The 14419-nt window shown below is 43.2% G+C and overlaps 1 protein-coding gene across 9 annotated transcripts in view; it reads left to right on the top strand.

Moving 5' to 3' along the window:
* The window catches only part of NEXN (nexilin F-actin binding protein), a 46427-nt gene that overhangs the window by 4011 nt on the left and 27997 nt on the right, over nucleotides 1-14419 (top strand). For all 9 annotated transcript variants that reach the window (XM_048862289.2, XM_075131720.1, XM_048862287.2 and 6 more), the window contains exon 2: nucleotides 12710-12795. In XM_048862289.2, the coding sequence (XP_048718246.2) occupies nucleotides 12710-12795 (86 nt within the window). The remainder of the gene's footprint in view (nucleotides 1-12709; nucleotides 12796-14419) is intronic.

The following is a 14419-nucleotide window of genomic DNA, read 5'->3' as shown; positions in this document are numbered from 1 at the left end:
CTGAGCCAGGAGACTTCATCCTCTCCTGTCAAATGCAGGCATAACTACAGAGATCTATCCATTTATCACTTCCACCCTGGATTACTGCGGTGTATTCTATCTGGACAATGATCTTGGGGTCTAGATGGAAACTGTATCTAGTTCAACAAGCAGTGTCCTACTTTCCAGGAAGGGCAAACTACAGAAAGCAAATCACAACAGTACTCCACGCTCTACCCTGGATCCTTGCCTTATCTACCCTGGATCCTTATATAATTCTGCATTTCACGGTCCTAGTGTTTATCTTTAAAACATTCTATTAGCCTTCGTTAAACTGTCTCCATCATATCTGCTTCTCTATTCTGCTGCAGCATCTGTAATAATGTGGGATCTTGTAGTTTAGGGCTGAGCCCATTGCTTTCTCTCTCTCTAGCACCAGAAATTAGGATGAGTCAAAGTCTTGCTCTATAGGGTAAGTCTATTGGGGATCGATTTATCGTGTCTCGTCTAGACGTGATAAATCGATCCCCGAATCGATGCCTGTACACCACAAATAGCAAAGCTGAAGTTGCATATCTTAGTTTGAACCCCCCGCCCCTTCCAGTGTAGCCCAGGCCTTAGGCCCAGTGTAAAGTTACCCAAAGTAGGCCTTCTCCCAGTAACAGAGCAGATCCTCCCCCTCCCCCAGACATTTTTCCTGGAACATAGCCCTGAAGATTGTTCCCTACTGTCTTAAACCTGGTAGGAACAAGAAGGCCACTCTCTATCATACAGAAAAGGTTATCTTCAGTTTGGACATAGAGCTGAGATGCTATGGTAATGGTGCTTATTACACTATAAGCAAAGCATTTACAATAATCTGTTTTACCATAATAATGTCTGCTAAGATTATTCCGCTATGATACTTTAGCTGTAACATAGAGTCATGCATCTAACTTTGAGCTGTAAACTGAGCAATTTCACTTTATAAAACTGGATTTTTAAAGTTTGGGAAAAGGAGAATGAATATCATCTCTGTTCAGTGGGAGCCTTGGTTTAGTTGCTGGTTGATATTCTAGACACGCACATCAATTTCATGTAATTTTGGGGGGAAATAGTTTCTCTTATATAAAATATGCAAAAATATTAGTTGGTTTTGTAGTGAATTAATGCAGAATAAGATTCTAGGGGGAAGATTCTAAACTGGTATAAAGTGTCAGCTCCATTTAAGTCAATGGAGCAATAGAAGATTACACCAGTTGAGGTATCTCATTTCAAACTAGGCCTTATCCGGCTATATTTTAAAAGATTGGTTTTAGAAAGTTATAATCAGGGTTTAAGCAGGGCTCACATGATGAACAATAAGCAGGGGGAATGCTCCTTTCCTGTGTCCTCTTCCCAGCTTTATCAAACTCAGTTTTTATTAAATATGTTAACAAGTACAACTGTGCTTTCCTGTCCTTAAGAGCCTTGACCATAAGTAATACATTTCCAAGTCTCAAAAGATCGTTTCCTACTTATAAAACAATCTTCTCTGTGGGTAGGTCATTAAAAGGAGACAGATGGTAAACATAAGACTAATGAAAATACTTGTTTATACAGTTGCCAGCAAGACAGTAAGTGAGCCTATCAGAAAGAGGAGTTATTGAGGAATTAGATATATTTTTTTCAACCTAGCTTTCAATTCCTGTATCTGCAAAAAGTAGCAATTTATTTAGGGGTAGAGTAGCAGTGGACTATCTCCCCAAGTAGGTCTTCTCCATCTGTATCATCTATATGAGAATGTTCATTAGTCTATTGCTAAACATAAGTTTTCACAGTTTCAAACTAATATAAGTAAATTGCTTCAGAATAGGAAATAAGAACAGTTTTTATGTGCCTTAGGTCTTCTGCTAATGATAGACAACATATTTTAAAACAAAATCTAGAATAACTTTATTTCATGAAGGCTATGCAACAGCTTTTGTTCAGTTAAAGGGTGGTGTAACTCTTACATAAGTGGGGATACATTAAGTTTAAACAGACTTTTCGGCTTAAGAGGTGATAAGGAAGAATAAATTTTTTGCTGTCTTGTAACATCTTTCTGTATTTATTTTAATTTTGTCTGAATAGCAGTGATGTGTGTGTGTGTGTGTGTGTGAGAGAGAGAGAGAGGTGACACAATTATACCAGCTAAAGACATATCATATAGTTGATCATTTCCTGTCTCCTCCCCCCCATCTTAGAACCAGTAAGATAAGTAAATTGTGTTTTTTAAACAATCCTGCGCAGATTCAGATATTTTCGCATAGCAGCTGAACCAATAACATTGCCTAACCTGTTTCCTAGTTTTACATCTGTTACCGTCTTTGTGATATTCATCAAGCACCATAGTTAAGATTTCATTTTAGCCTATTGAGTAACAATCTTCTCCATTATATGCAGACAAGCCATTCTAATAATAGGTTTTCCTCTGCTCTGCAGCTCCGGGGCCAGATCAGACCTGTCAATCACAGGATGGAGGTTTGGCTTCCCCTCCTGGGAAAACCTCTGGGAAAAACAGCTAGACTGTTTATACAGACTAAACATAGTCTAAGAACTTTGATTAACAGTATTAAAACATTAGACTAATATTTCCTGAGATACACCTTCACCCAGCTGAACTGAAATTTTACTTTAGATGTATATCAGTTAGAGAGGCAATGAGATGACAAGACTGACTAGTCCAAGAAGCAAAATAATCAGGTAATAAATTTATTTCTCCATCGTATTCAGGTTTGTCATTCCAACTATGGGAGTACTACAGAAGGGAAACTGTATGGGAGGGCTCCAGTAACCAAAAATATGTACAGAAAAGTTGGAAAAGTATTGTGATATCAAGGAAGCAAACTTTCCCTGAAAAGCTGAGATATAATTGTTATGCACAACCAAGTATACGATGAAGACACAGCACCCATTGATGCGGTAAAAATACACAAGGCCTATATACAGTTGGCCTCTGCCTCCCCAGAGAGTAAGCCTCGCTTCTGTTACAAGCACTTGCTTTCACTGGGACACACTTTCTTCCAAAACTGGGAGACTGAGACTTTTAGAACTGAGACTTTTAGAAGCAGTAATAGTTCCCCCTAACCAAGCATTATGTTCCCCCTAACCAAGGGAATTAGTGAAGGCACTAATAGCAAAATGCCCTCTAATTTAGAAGCAGCATATTCCAGAGACCATACTGGTTGATTCTTTCCTAGTGATAAGGCCATTCTGAAGGATCCTTCACCTAATATTTTTGCTCATGAGGGGTAGATTACTTATGTGTAGGTCCAAGCAAAGACATATAAAGGATTTGATTATATAAACAGCATGCAGCAAGTTGGGGTGTAAATCTACCTCTGATTAGACTGTTGCACATGGAGTGTCTGCATGGAGTCTGTTGCTGTGCATGAAAAGTTCCGTAGTGCGCTTTGATCTGCCCCACTTGGAAATGGTGAGGAAGTAGCTCTGTTCCTTTCTTTCTGAAAGATCTTAGAGGGTAGTATCAGACAAATGCTCTCTCAGGCATCAAACAGTATTCGGTTCCGTCACTGTTTCTGTTCAAGGTATATAGGATGTTATAAGGAGTGCAGCCATGGGCTGAAATGTAGTTAGCGTGCAACAAATGTACTGCTCTATATCTCCATTTCTTCTGACATAGATGGTGGAGTATAATGACTTACCCAGCATCAAAAAATAATTGCAGTAATTGGATTAGAGCCATCTAGCTATGTGTGAAATTTAGATTAAGAGTAAAGTGATACTTCTAGGATGGGGAAGCAACTAGAAGAAATGTCACTAGAGTTGCAACCCATCCGTTTTTTACCCGGACAGTCTGGTTTTTAGCTTCTTTGTCTGGGTGCCATTTAGGATTGTCAGGTGCATAGTTTACTACTACTACTACTTCAAGGGCACTTTACACTGCCTTCATAGACCGGGTCCTTGAGACAATCCAGAGAGGGAAGGGGGTGGGCCTCAGCCAAAGAGGTGGAGCAGAGGCGGGATAGGGGATGGGGCCTCAGAGTTTGGTTACCAGGAGTTAGAAAGGTGGCAACCTGAAATGGTACTCATATCAGTGTTCCCACTTACAGAAATATGCCTGACATTTTTCAGACTCACAATGTGGAGTCTTGTTGAATCTGCATTTGGATGGTCAAGTAGTAGTAGTTGCCAAAAGTGTTTTGCCAACATGTTTTCTTAGTAAGAAGATTGCAGACTTTCTGAATGTGGACCTCACTGTAGTCAGCCATGCCTTTGTCAATGTGAAGTTGAGGTGTTCAGCTAATTGTAGCTTCCCCACAAAATAGTCTTGAACATATGCAATGCCCAAATTTAAAAGCATTTTTAAAAATTCAAAGTCCTTAAATGGTGCTGATGGTGGTACATAAACGTAATGTACTACCTATGCTGAAATCTACATAGTAAGCAATTGCATTCTGTACTAGCTACAATTTCCAGATTATCTTAAGGGGAAGTCACATATAGAGTATATAACCAGTCCCGTGTATTAAGGTGGTGGGGAGTATGTCAGCTGACAGAGAAGTAGTGCCCTGTACAAGGTCATCTTTGGAACCCTCTTCTTCTAGAGCCTAGATTTGGTGGCTTTCAGGGTCCACTGAAAGGTCCATCTGATTTCCAAAGATTTTGTAGGGCAAAGGAGAACAAAAGTTGAATAGGTGTGCCAATTTGTGAATGTTAAAAATGATTGTTTTAAGTTTCTGTTAAACGCATGTGGTAAAACTGATTTAGCTGTATTTATTTATCTTTTAAACATAAGACATGAATCTGCTGGTTCTGAGGCTGCCAAAATCAGAAACAAGGGTTGGGGGGCAGGAGTGTGATGTTTCCTTTCCCGACTTTTCCAGGTGGATCTTGATAACCAAGGTTCTGTTTAACCAAACAGAACAGGCCAATGTTATCACAACAGGGTTGCCACTTGAGGACACTAAGAAAACAGCATGAGATATACCCTAAAAAAAATGCTCAAAGGGTAAACTGACACCTGCTAATGTTTGCAGGAATCCAGATACCACAAAAATGCTTGCAAGAAGCATCTAGAGCATTTCTAGACACAACAGAATTAAACATGCTATCACCAACTTACAGACAGGCCAAACGGAAACTACAGCTGGTTTGAGTACTTTTTGTGTTTTTATTCAACAGTTCAAATAACTCTAACAAACTCACGCACCTGCTTTTTATCAGTTCATGAGAGGGTATTTGGTATTATTAATGTATCCACTTTCTTTTTGGAAGGCTGATAAAAAATACTTGTTTTGAGATTGGTTACATTTGGGCTTGTTAGAAGTCCTGATCCTGTGAGAGGATATGTACCCAAAACTCCTAATGAACTGAAGTTGGTGGAAAGTTTTTGTTTTTTTATAAACCACAGCAGAATCAGGTGCCTAATTACTCTCACACACTGTTATTTCTTGCTGTTGTAACTACTGTGGTCTAAAGACCATCCGTTAGCATATCAGAATTCCATATTAAAGATTCAAGTGCCTGTGTTCCTAACACCTTCTTCATTATTAAAAAAAAAATTAAACATTTAAGTCTAGATTATTGTAGGAATTGATCTGCTTCTTCTTCGAGTGCTTGTTCACGTCCATTCCACATTAGGCGTGCGCACGCCGCGTGCACGAGCGTTGGAAACTTTTTCCCTTAGCGGCTCCCGTCGGGCCCCCCGAGTGGCGCCACTGCCCCCTGCATATATACCCCCCGCCGGCCCCACCCCCTCCAGTTCCTTCTTGCCATCCGTGGTGGCGTTGGAACAACCTCTCTCTCTTTCATAGAAGAGCAGTCCCTTAGCCTTTAGAGTAGCTGTTATCAGTTCGTTTACATATAGATTGTGAACACTTAAGTGATTAGGTGCTTGGAGGCCTCCAGCACCGGCCCTGGGCCGCGCAGGGCATGCCTCAGGCCCATGGCTTCAAGGCTTGTGCCACGTGCCGCAAACCTATGCCAGTTAGTGACCCCCACAGCTCGTGTCTACGTTGCCTGGGGGACAGACATCAAACTGAAAGGTGTAGGGTTTGCAAGGTGTTCAAGCCAAGGACAAGGAAAGAAAGAGACTTTCACCTAAAGCAACTTTGATGGCGGCCACATTGCAGCCGCCGGGCCCAGAGCACCCGACACCGGCTCAGGCTTCTTCGGTGCATAGTGCCCCGGAGCCGTTGGGAGACCTGGCACTGGCGAAGCACCGTAAACTGTCAGCCCCGGAGCTCCAGGCTAGGCCCCGGCACCGATCGTCCTCCCCGGTGCGGCCCCCGGCGCAGCCTGAAGGAAGGCGTGGTCGTTCCCCACACAGGAGACTGGCGCCTCCCAAGGTACCGAGCACTGACAAGAGCAGGAAGACCGCGGTACCAGTGCTGACACAGGCGGTCCCGGCGGCACAAGCTCCACTGAGCCCAAACCTAAGTGAGCTCAGTGCGGACAATGGGCTCGAGGGCGTAACGGATCAGCCCTCTATGCCTGGCACCTTTGAGGCCGCAAAGGACCTCATCAAGGTGTCGGCGGTGAGCTCCCTCCCGTATGGGGAGAACCCTCCGGCACTCATGCCTCGGGTGCCATCAAAGGGTAAGCCAGCAATGATGTGCCGCTCGAAGACACCGTCCCGGCACCAGTCCCGGAGTTGGTCCCGGTCAAGCTTCGACTCTGCAGATTCGCACTTGCCAGCGGCCCAGAAGCGGCACTGGCAGCAGGTCGACGCGAAGAAGCACCAGGAAGGGCACACCACTCTCCGGCACCGCCCAGAGACTGGCACCGGGAGGAGTTGAGACGGCCCTCGCCAGAGGTCTCCCGCTGACGGTCCCGGTCCAGGACCGCCACTGTTTGCCAGCACCGGTCCCGCTCAGCCAGGAGCCGCTCATTCTCCTGCCAGCGCAGATCATTGGCACCACCATGGCCTTCACAATCGGCGTCGCTGCAGTCTGGCGCCGGCTCCGGTCGGAGTAGCTACTCACACAGGGGCCCGGACAGCAGGGACCCTCAGGGAAGCTGGCAACCTCAATGGGGGCCGCCAGGCCATTGGCCCTTCTTGACCCCCTGGGCCTATCAGGAGCGCCAAGGGGCCCCATCCAGGGCAAGTTACTCAGTGCAGTGGTCCCAGTCTCCGCACCAACACCAGACAGTGCTGGACTCTCTGCTGTGGTGGCAGTCCCAGCCTGTGGTTTGCGAAGGCATCCCCTTTGCCGCCCCACTTCTGGACCTGACACTGGTGACGGACGCGTCAGACCACGGATTGGGGGCTCACATGGGGGACCTCATGATGCAGGGGTTGTGGTCCAAGGCAGAGTGGTCGCTCCATATCAACATGAAGGAGCTCAGGGCGGTTCGTCTCGCCTGCCAGACCTTTCATGCCACTCTGAGTGGTCACAGCGTGACAGTTCTGACAGACAATGCTACAGACAACGTTATATAAACAAGCAGGGTGGGGCTTGTTCCTCGCCACTGTGTCGCGAGGCTCTCCTCCTCTGAGACCTTTGCATAACCTATGCGATTCACCTCGAGGTGTCCTGTCTCCCGGGGGGTGTGGAACGAGCTGGCGGACTCCCTCAGCAGGTTGTACCGCATGCACGAGTGGGCACTCATGGCGGATGTCGTGCTTTCGCTCTTCCGCAGGTGGGGGCTTCCCCAGGTAGATCTGTTTGCCACTAGGGCCAACGCCCAGTGCCCGCGGTTCTGCTCATTCCAGGGCCGGAGCCCGGGCTCACTTGCAGATGTGTTTGCAATCCCGTGGAGAGGGGGCTTGGTGTATGCCTTCCCCCAGCTCCTCTGGGTGCTCAAGGTGTGCAGGGACAGGGTGGCGGTGATTCTCATCGCCCCAGCCTGGGCCTGCCAATACTGGTACACATCGCTCCTAGAGCTGTCGGTGGACGCCCCAGTAGTCCTGCCCCTACACGGGGACCTCATTACACAGGACAGCAGGCGGCTTCTCCACCCCGACCTGCAGTCACTGCACCTGATGGCGTGGAGGCTCTGAGGCTAAACGCCCTGGAGAGCCAGTGCTCCTTTCCCGTGCAGCAGATTCTGCTTGGCAGTAGAAAGCCCTCTACCAGGGCGGCCTATATGGCCAAGTGGAAAAGGTTCTCATGTTGGTGTGAACCCCGACAGGTTCGGCCGGGCTAGGCCCCGGTGCAGGCCATTCTGGAGTACCTCCTGCACCTCAAGCAGCAAGGGCTAGCCCCGTCCTCACTCAGTGTGCATCTGGAGGCCATTTCCACCTTCCATCGGGGTTCTCGGGGGGCTCGATGTTTTCCCACCCAATGGTGGGGCGGTTCCATAAAGGGTTGGAGAGGGTGTTCCCATACTCCCACCCCCCAGTCCCTCCATGGAACCTTAACCTGGTCCTTTCTAAACTCATGGGACCCCCTTTCGAGCCCCTCGCTACCTGTTCTCTCCTCCACCTTTCCTGGAAGGTGGCATTTCTGGTTGCCATTACCTCAGCCAGAAGGGTGTCCGAACCCTCACCTCTGAGCCACCATACACAGTTTTTCACAAGGACAAGGTGCAGCTCCGGCTGCACCCCAAGTTCCTCCCTAAGGTGGTGTCCCAATTCCATCTCGGCCAGGACATTTGTCTGCTGGTGTTCTTCCCAAAACCCCATATGGACCTGAGTCACTGCAGCTTGCACACCTTGGATGGGCATCGAGTGCTGGCGTTCTGTTTGGAGCGCACCAAGCCCTTTCACAAATCCATACAGCTGTTTGTGGCTGTGGCCGAGAGGTTAAAAGGCCTCCCAGTGCTGGCGCAGCGGATTTCATTTTGGATTACAAGCTGCATCCGGGTGTGCTATGAGCTCGCAGGTGTTCTGGCCCCGGCGGTCATGGCCCACTCGACCAGGGCACAGGCGACCTCCACGGCATTCCTGACACAGGTCCCAATCCAGGAGATCTGCAGAGCAGCCACCTGGTCCTCGGTGCACACCTTCACAACCCACTATGTGGTCAACAAGCAGGCCAGAGAGGAAGCAGCAGTTGGCAGAGCGGTCCTCCGAGCAGTTGTTCCGTGACTCCTACCCTCCTCCAGAGGTAAGCTTGTAATTCACCTAATGTGGAATGGACGTGAAGAAGCACTCGAAGAAGAAAAAACAGTTACTTGCTTTCTCGTAATTGTTGTTCTTCAAGATGCGTTGTTCACGTCCATTCCACACCCAGCCTCCTACCCCTCTGTCGGAGTCACCGGCAAGAAGGAACTGGAGGGTGTTGGGCTGGCGGGGGTATATATGCAGGGCACAGTGGTGCCACTTGGGGGGCCTGCTGGCCCGATGGGAGCCGCTAAGGGAAAAAGTTTCCGACGCTTGTGCACACAACACCTGCACACCTAATGTGGAATGGATGTGAACAACACATCTCGAAGAACAACAGTTACGAGAAAGTAAGTAACCGTTTTTTCTTGCTTTTCAGTCATTTCAGGCAGTGAAATAGATTAGTCAGGTTGTCATTCTGCTTCCTTTTAATAGTATTGCAGTGTTTTGTTGCTTACAAATAGTGCAGAGAAATATTTACATTTATAAAACTATTTCCATTCATTATTTTCAGCTATTTTAAGTTAAAAAGCTAAAATATAGAATAAGCGTTTTAAAAAAGGTATATAACAAATTATAGCAGTTTCATCAAGAGAGATGTCGGCGCCAATCCAGCAATGAGCTAAGCATAGGCAGACCCCTCTGCTCACATGGAATTCATTGCAGGACTGAGGCCTTATTTTATAAGTCATTACATTGAAAAACAAGAGAAGATGCCTTTCACATGGTCTAAGAAAACAGCTAACGTGTAATGAAAAAATCAAACTGCACCATGCAATGTTGAGTATTATGTGGCTTTAATCAAATAAACTTGATTTTCACAGGTGCTATCCATAAGACCTAATGCTGCTTCAGGAAATAAAGTTTTTTCTTGTGAATTCCTTCCTTCTGGTTATAGCCTCAACAGTCTATTTGGTCGAACATACAAAGTTTTAAAACTGTACTAACACATTCCTAGAGATATCTTTAAGTTTTTGCTGGAAAGGTGGTATTATTTGAGAACTCTGTAGATGAGGCCACTGATGCAGAAAATGAATACGTATGGAAGGTAGTCCTCAGAAGTAGCCAAGCATGAACAAAGCACAGTTGGCACACGCACAGAGTAGTTTTATGGAATGTGACAACACAATTATAGATAGGAGCACTTCATGGTAAAACACCAGTTGAGATGCTTGATGCGGGTTTGAATAAAACTGAGCAAGGCTTATTGACTTTTAACCTTTAGGAATGAGCTAATTGTGATTACATGTGGTAGAATAAACTACTTGGTTTGACCTCTAGATTAGGGAATACCACCATTTTTGGTCATGCCTTTTACTAGCATTGCACTTACACTATCTTTAGCATTAGATTGTTTTGCTTGCTCCTGAGGTTTTTATCTCTGCTTACGTTAACTAGTGTGGCTTTTCATGCTAGTAAAGAGTGCACAGATGTCAGTTTGCATTTCAACACCAAAGCTTCATATATGGTCTGTTGCAAAGAAAAAAAAAACCCCTCTCACTGAAGAGCCACAATGGAACAAATCTGTCTCTTTGTGTGTTTTTTCTCATGTTGACAAGTACAGTTGCTGTGGTCAGCAATTACAGGTCTCAGTTATGTGCACACTATATAAAAATGCTACAATTTGTTAGTGTGGTGGTAGGATATAGTCTTTTATATCTAGGTCATTGACTTATCCAGCCCAGATTGATAAGTACTTTTCTTCATTACCAAACAGATGTAAAGTGTGCTCTGTGGAATAAAGGTAGTTTAATGGGTACTTGTTCATGTCCCTGAAACCATTACTAGAGTTGGTTTCAGGGACATGGTTGGCACTATCTGAAGAGAAGTCAGTAATTGAAAGGACACGGAGACAACCTTTCCTCCAAATACTATCTATACTTTTTCAGTGCACCTGCCAGAGAAGTTAGGCACCTTCCACATAACATCACTGTACTCCTTTCATTTTTGTGTGTGCCTGAGCCTCGCTGACTAGTCCAGAAATAACCATTCGGACTGTTTCATCTTTCCCATTGCGGAAAGATTGTGTGAAAAGCTGATCTGGTATCAGTTCTGGAGGTGTCTAGGTCAAGAACTGTACTGCTCTCGAGGGGTAGCAAATTCTACAGATGAAAAATACAGATGAAGGTGTTAACTTGGCAAGTCTTGGTCCTGGCCCCTGCGTGTTTCACTTCAGGAACCTCATTATTTTCATAATATACACTACTTAGCTGTATGCTACCAATGACAATTAAATTGTCAGAATAAGGGAGGTTAAGCACATTTTGTAATGTATTATCCTTATTTTTCATTTTGTTCACTTGAGCTAATTCACAATTTGAATGGAGTAACATATGAATATAGCATATAGTTTTAAGATATGAAATGCTGTCGTCTTTAAAGTGTGTTTAGAGGTCTTAGCTCACAGAGCACTGTACCAGGTAACTGAGTATCTTCCTAAGATACTATGTCCCATCCTCATCACTGTACTATCTGAGCACCTCACTGTCTTTATCTTCACAACAGCCCCGGGAGATAGGGAGGTACTAATGTCTCCCTTTTACAGATGGGGAACTCAGACGCAAACAGACTGAGGCCCAAATCCTCAAAGTTAGTTAAGCACCCAACTTCCATTGAAATCAATAGTAGTTTGGCACTTAGGAACCTTTGAAAGATCTAGGTTGAAGTGACTTGTCCAGTGTCAAACAGTCAGGAAATTTGTGCCAGAGCAGGAAATTAAACCTGGGTGTCTCGAGTCCCAGGCTAGTGCCCTAACCATTGAATCATCCTTCTGTCCCATTAGTGATGGTAATATATACAATATATTAGGGCTGTCAAGTGATTAAACCAATTAACTGCACAATTAAACAAATTAACCGCTCGATTAAACAATAATTGAATACCATTATTTAAATATGTTTCGATGTTTTCTACATTTTTAAATATATTGAGTTCAATTACAACTCAGAATACAAAGTGTACAGTGCTCATTTTATATTTATTTTTATTACAAATATTTGCATGGTAAAAAACAAAAGAAATAGTATTTTTAAATTCATCTCATACAAGTACTGTAGTGCAATCTCTTTGTCATGAAAGTGCAACTTACAAATGTAGAATTTTTTTTGTTACATAACTGCACTCAAAAACAAAATGTAAAACTTCAGCGCCTACAAGTCCACTTAGTCCTACTTCTTGTTCAGCCAATCACTAAGACAGACAAGTTTGTTAATTGAAAAATACTATTTCTTTTGTTTATAATTTTACAGAGCAAATATAATCAAAAACAATTTACACTGATTTCAATTACAACACAGAATACAACATATATGAAAATGTAGAAACATCCCAAATATTTAATAAATTTCAATTGGTGCGATTAAAACTGCAATTAATCATAATTAATTTTTTGAGTTAATTGCGTCAGTTAACTGCGATTAATCGACAGCCCTAACAATTATTAAAACAAATAAACTATGACATATAAGTTAAATATCATGATAATTTATGTAGGTGAATCCATAAAAAATAAAAGTTCAAATAGTGAATTGTAGCCACTGCATTTCAGTACCATTGCATGCTCAGTACATGTTCATATATCTTCACTCAGGGGGGCCAAATTAAGTTGTGGTGCACCAAGCTTAAATGTGGACTAACTTTTTTTCTACAAAGATAGTAGAAATTTCAATTGAAGAGTGACTCTTCCTAAGCTGGTAATAAATCTGCAGCAATTTCTTACAGGTAAAAATAGAAACCCACATATCAAACGGGTCAGGTGCCAGATCACAGAACAACAAACCATGAATGACATTGTACAGAAGACTGAGGTATGTATCAAGTTTAATATAATCAAAGTTCTGTAGTAACTTACAAGTGATGCTGACAAAAAAAAAGTATTGATGCTTTATTTCTAATTGGTAAGCAGCAAATGGGTAAGAGCATAATAAGTTCAAGGAAAAGAATGTACCTTGTATCTTAAGGTAACAGAGAAGCCTTTGAAAAGAACAGTTTGATTAAGGAAAGTAAGGTTATTATATTTGCTGGAATATGTTAAAGGGGTTCTTGCTATTATGCATTACATATTAGCTTTTCCTGAAAGGCTGGAAGTGGATGTCTGAAGTGAGATTCACAAAACAGGAAACATAATGTTGTTGAAAATTCAGAAAAAATGGGGAAAGGGAAAGAGGAAGAGAACATAAGAATGTTCTGACCCAGAATGGCCAATGCTCCATCTATTCCAGTATCCTGTCTTCTGACAGTGGCTGGTGCCATATGCTTCAGAGGGAGTGAACAGAACAGGGGAATTTATTGAGTGATCCATCTCCTGTCATTTTGTCCCAGGTTCTAACACTCACAGGTTTAGGGACACCTAGAATATAGGGTTGCACCCCTCACCATCTTGGCTAATATGTTCCTCCAGGAACATATCTAATTCTTTTTTGAACCCAGTTATACTTCTGGCCTTCACAACATCCAATGGCAATGAGTTCTACAGGTTGATTCTGCATTGTGTGAAGTACTTCCTTATGCTTTTTTTAAACCTGCTGCCTATTAATTGGATGATCCTTGGTTCATGTGTTATGTGAAGGGGTATATAACACTTCCTTATTCACTTTCCTACACAATTCATGATTCAAGATGAAGATTAAAATATTAAAATATCTTTAGAAAGCATTGGGATTAAGTTACTCAAAAGATTTGTTTTAGCATTCTAGCTAGATAATTTAGTGATAGGAGTTAAAACAAGCATAACTAACATTGTGTGATGTACTCAAATGGGAAGCATATAAAATATGAAACAATGTTTTCAGTCAGTTTTTCAGCTGATTCAACCATACTATGTTGGCAGTAAAGTGTAAAAGGAGACAGAACACTCAAATATTTGTAAGATGTTGGTATAATGTACTAACTGGAGCCAGCAGAAGCATACAGATGAGGAAAGTGTTAGCACAGAAACCCCCATTAAAAATTCTTCAGCCATATATACAATAGGTCTCTGTTGGCCCAGGGAGCTTGGAACCTCAGCTGTCATGTGTAACCTCTGGATTGCTGGGTCATCCCCAATATTTAAGGAATTATTTTGATGATGTGCTTAAGTTTTTAAATGGAAGAATTATATTTTTTTTCTTTTAAAATGCCACCATGTGTAAAGATTCAACAGGTATGGTATAAAACATCTGTTACATAAGAAACCAAAGATATATTAGACACTGTGATGCTAATACCCATGTCTTCGTGTATACCTGAAATCTAAGTCCCAGTCTTGCTTCTAGAGGCAGAATCAAATATATATTTCTGTTTTCAGAGTGAGTATACGTATTCTAATGCAACAATATAGAGATGTATATATCTTTTTAAAATTTCATGCGTGTTATAAGAGTACATTCTCAAAATTCAGGGCTTAACTACGTAGCCCTCCATTAAAATCAGTGAGATTCATACAGCGGGATT

The sequence above is a fragment of the Caretta caretta genome, chromosome 8 (assembly GCF_965140235.1).
Source record: "Caretta caretta isolate rCarCar2 chromosome 8, rCarCar1.hap1, whole genome shotgun sequence".
NCBI classification, from domain to species: Eukaryota; Metazoa; Chordata; order Testudines; family Cheloniidae; genus Caretta; species Caretta caretta.
Note: the sequence above shows the minus strand (reverse complement) of the source record. Positions and strands in the feature narration are given on the sequence as shown.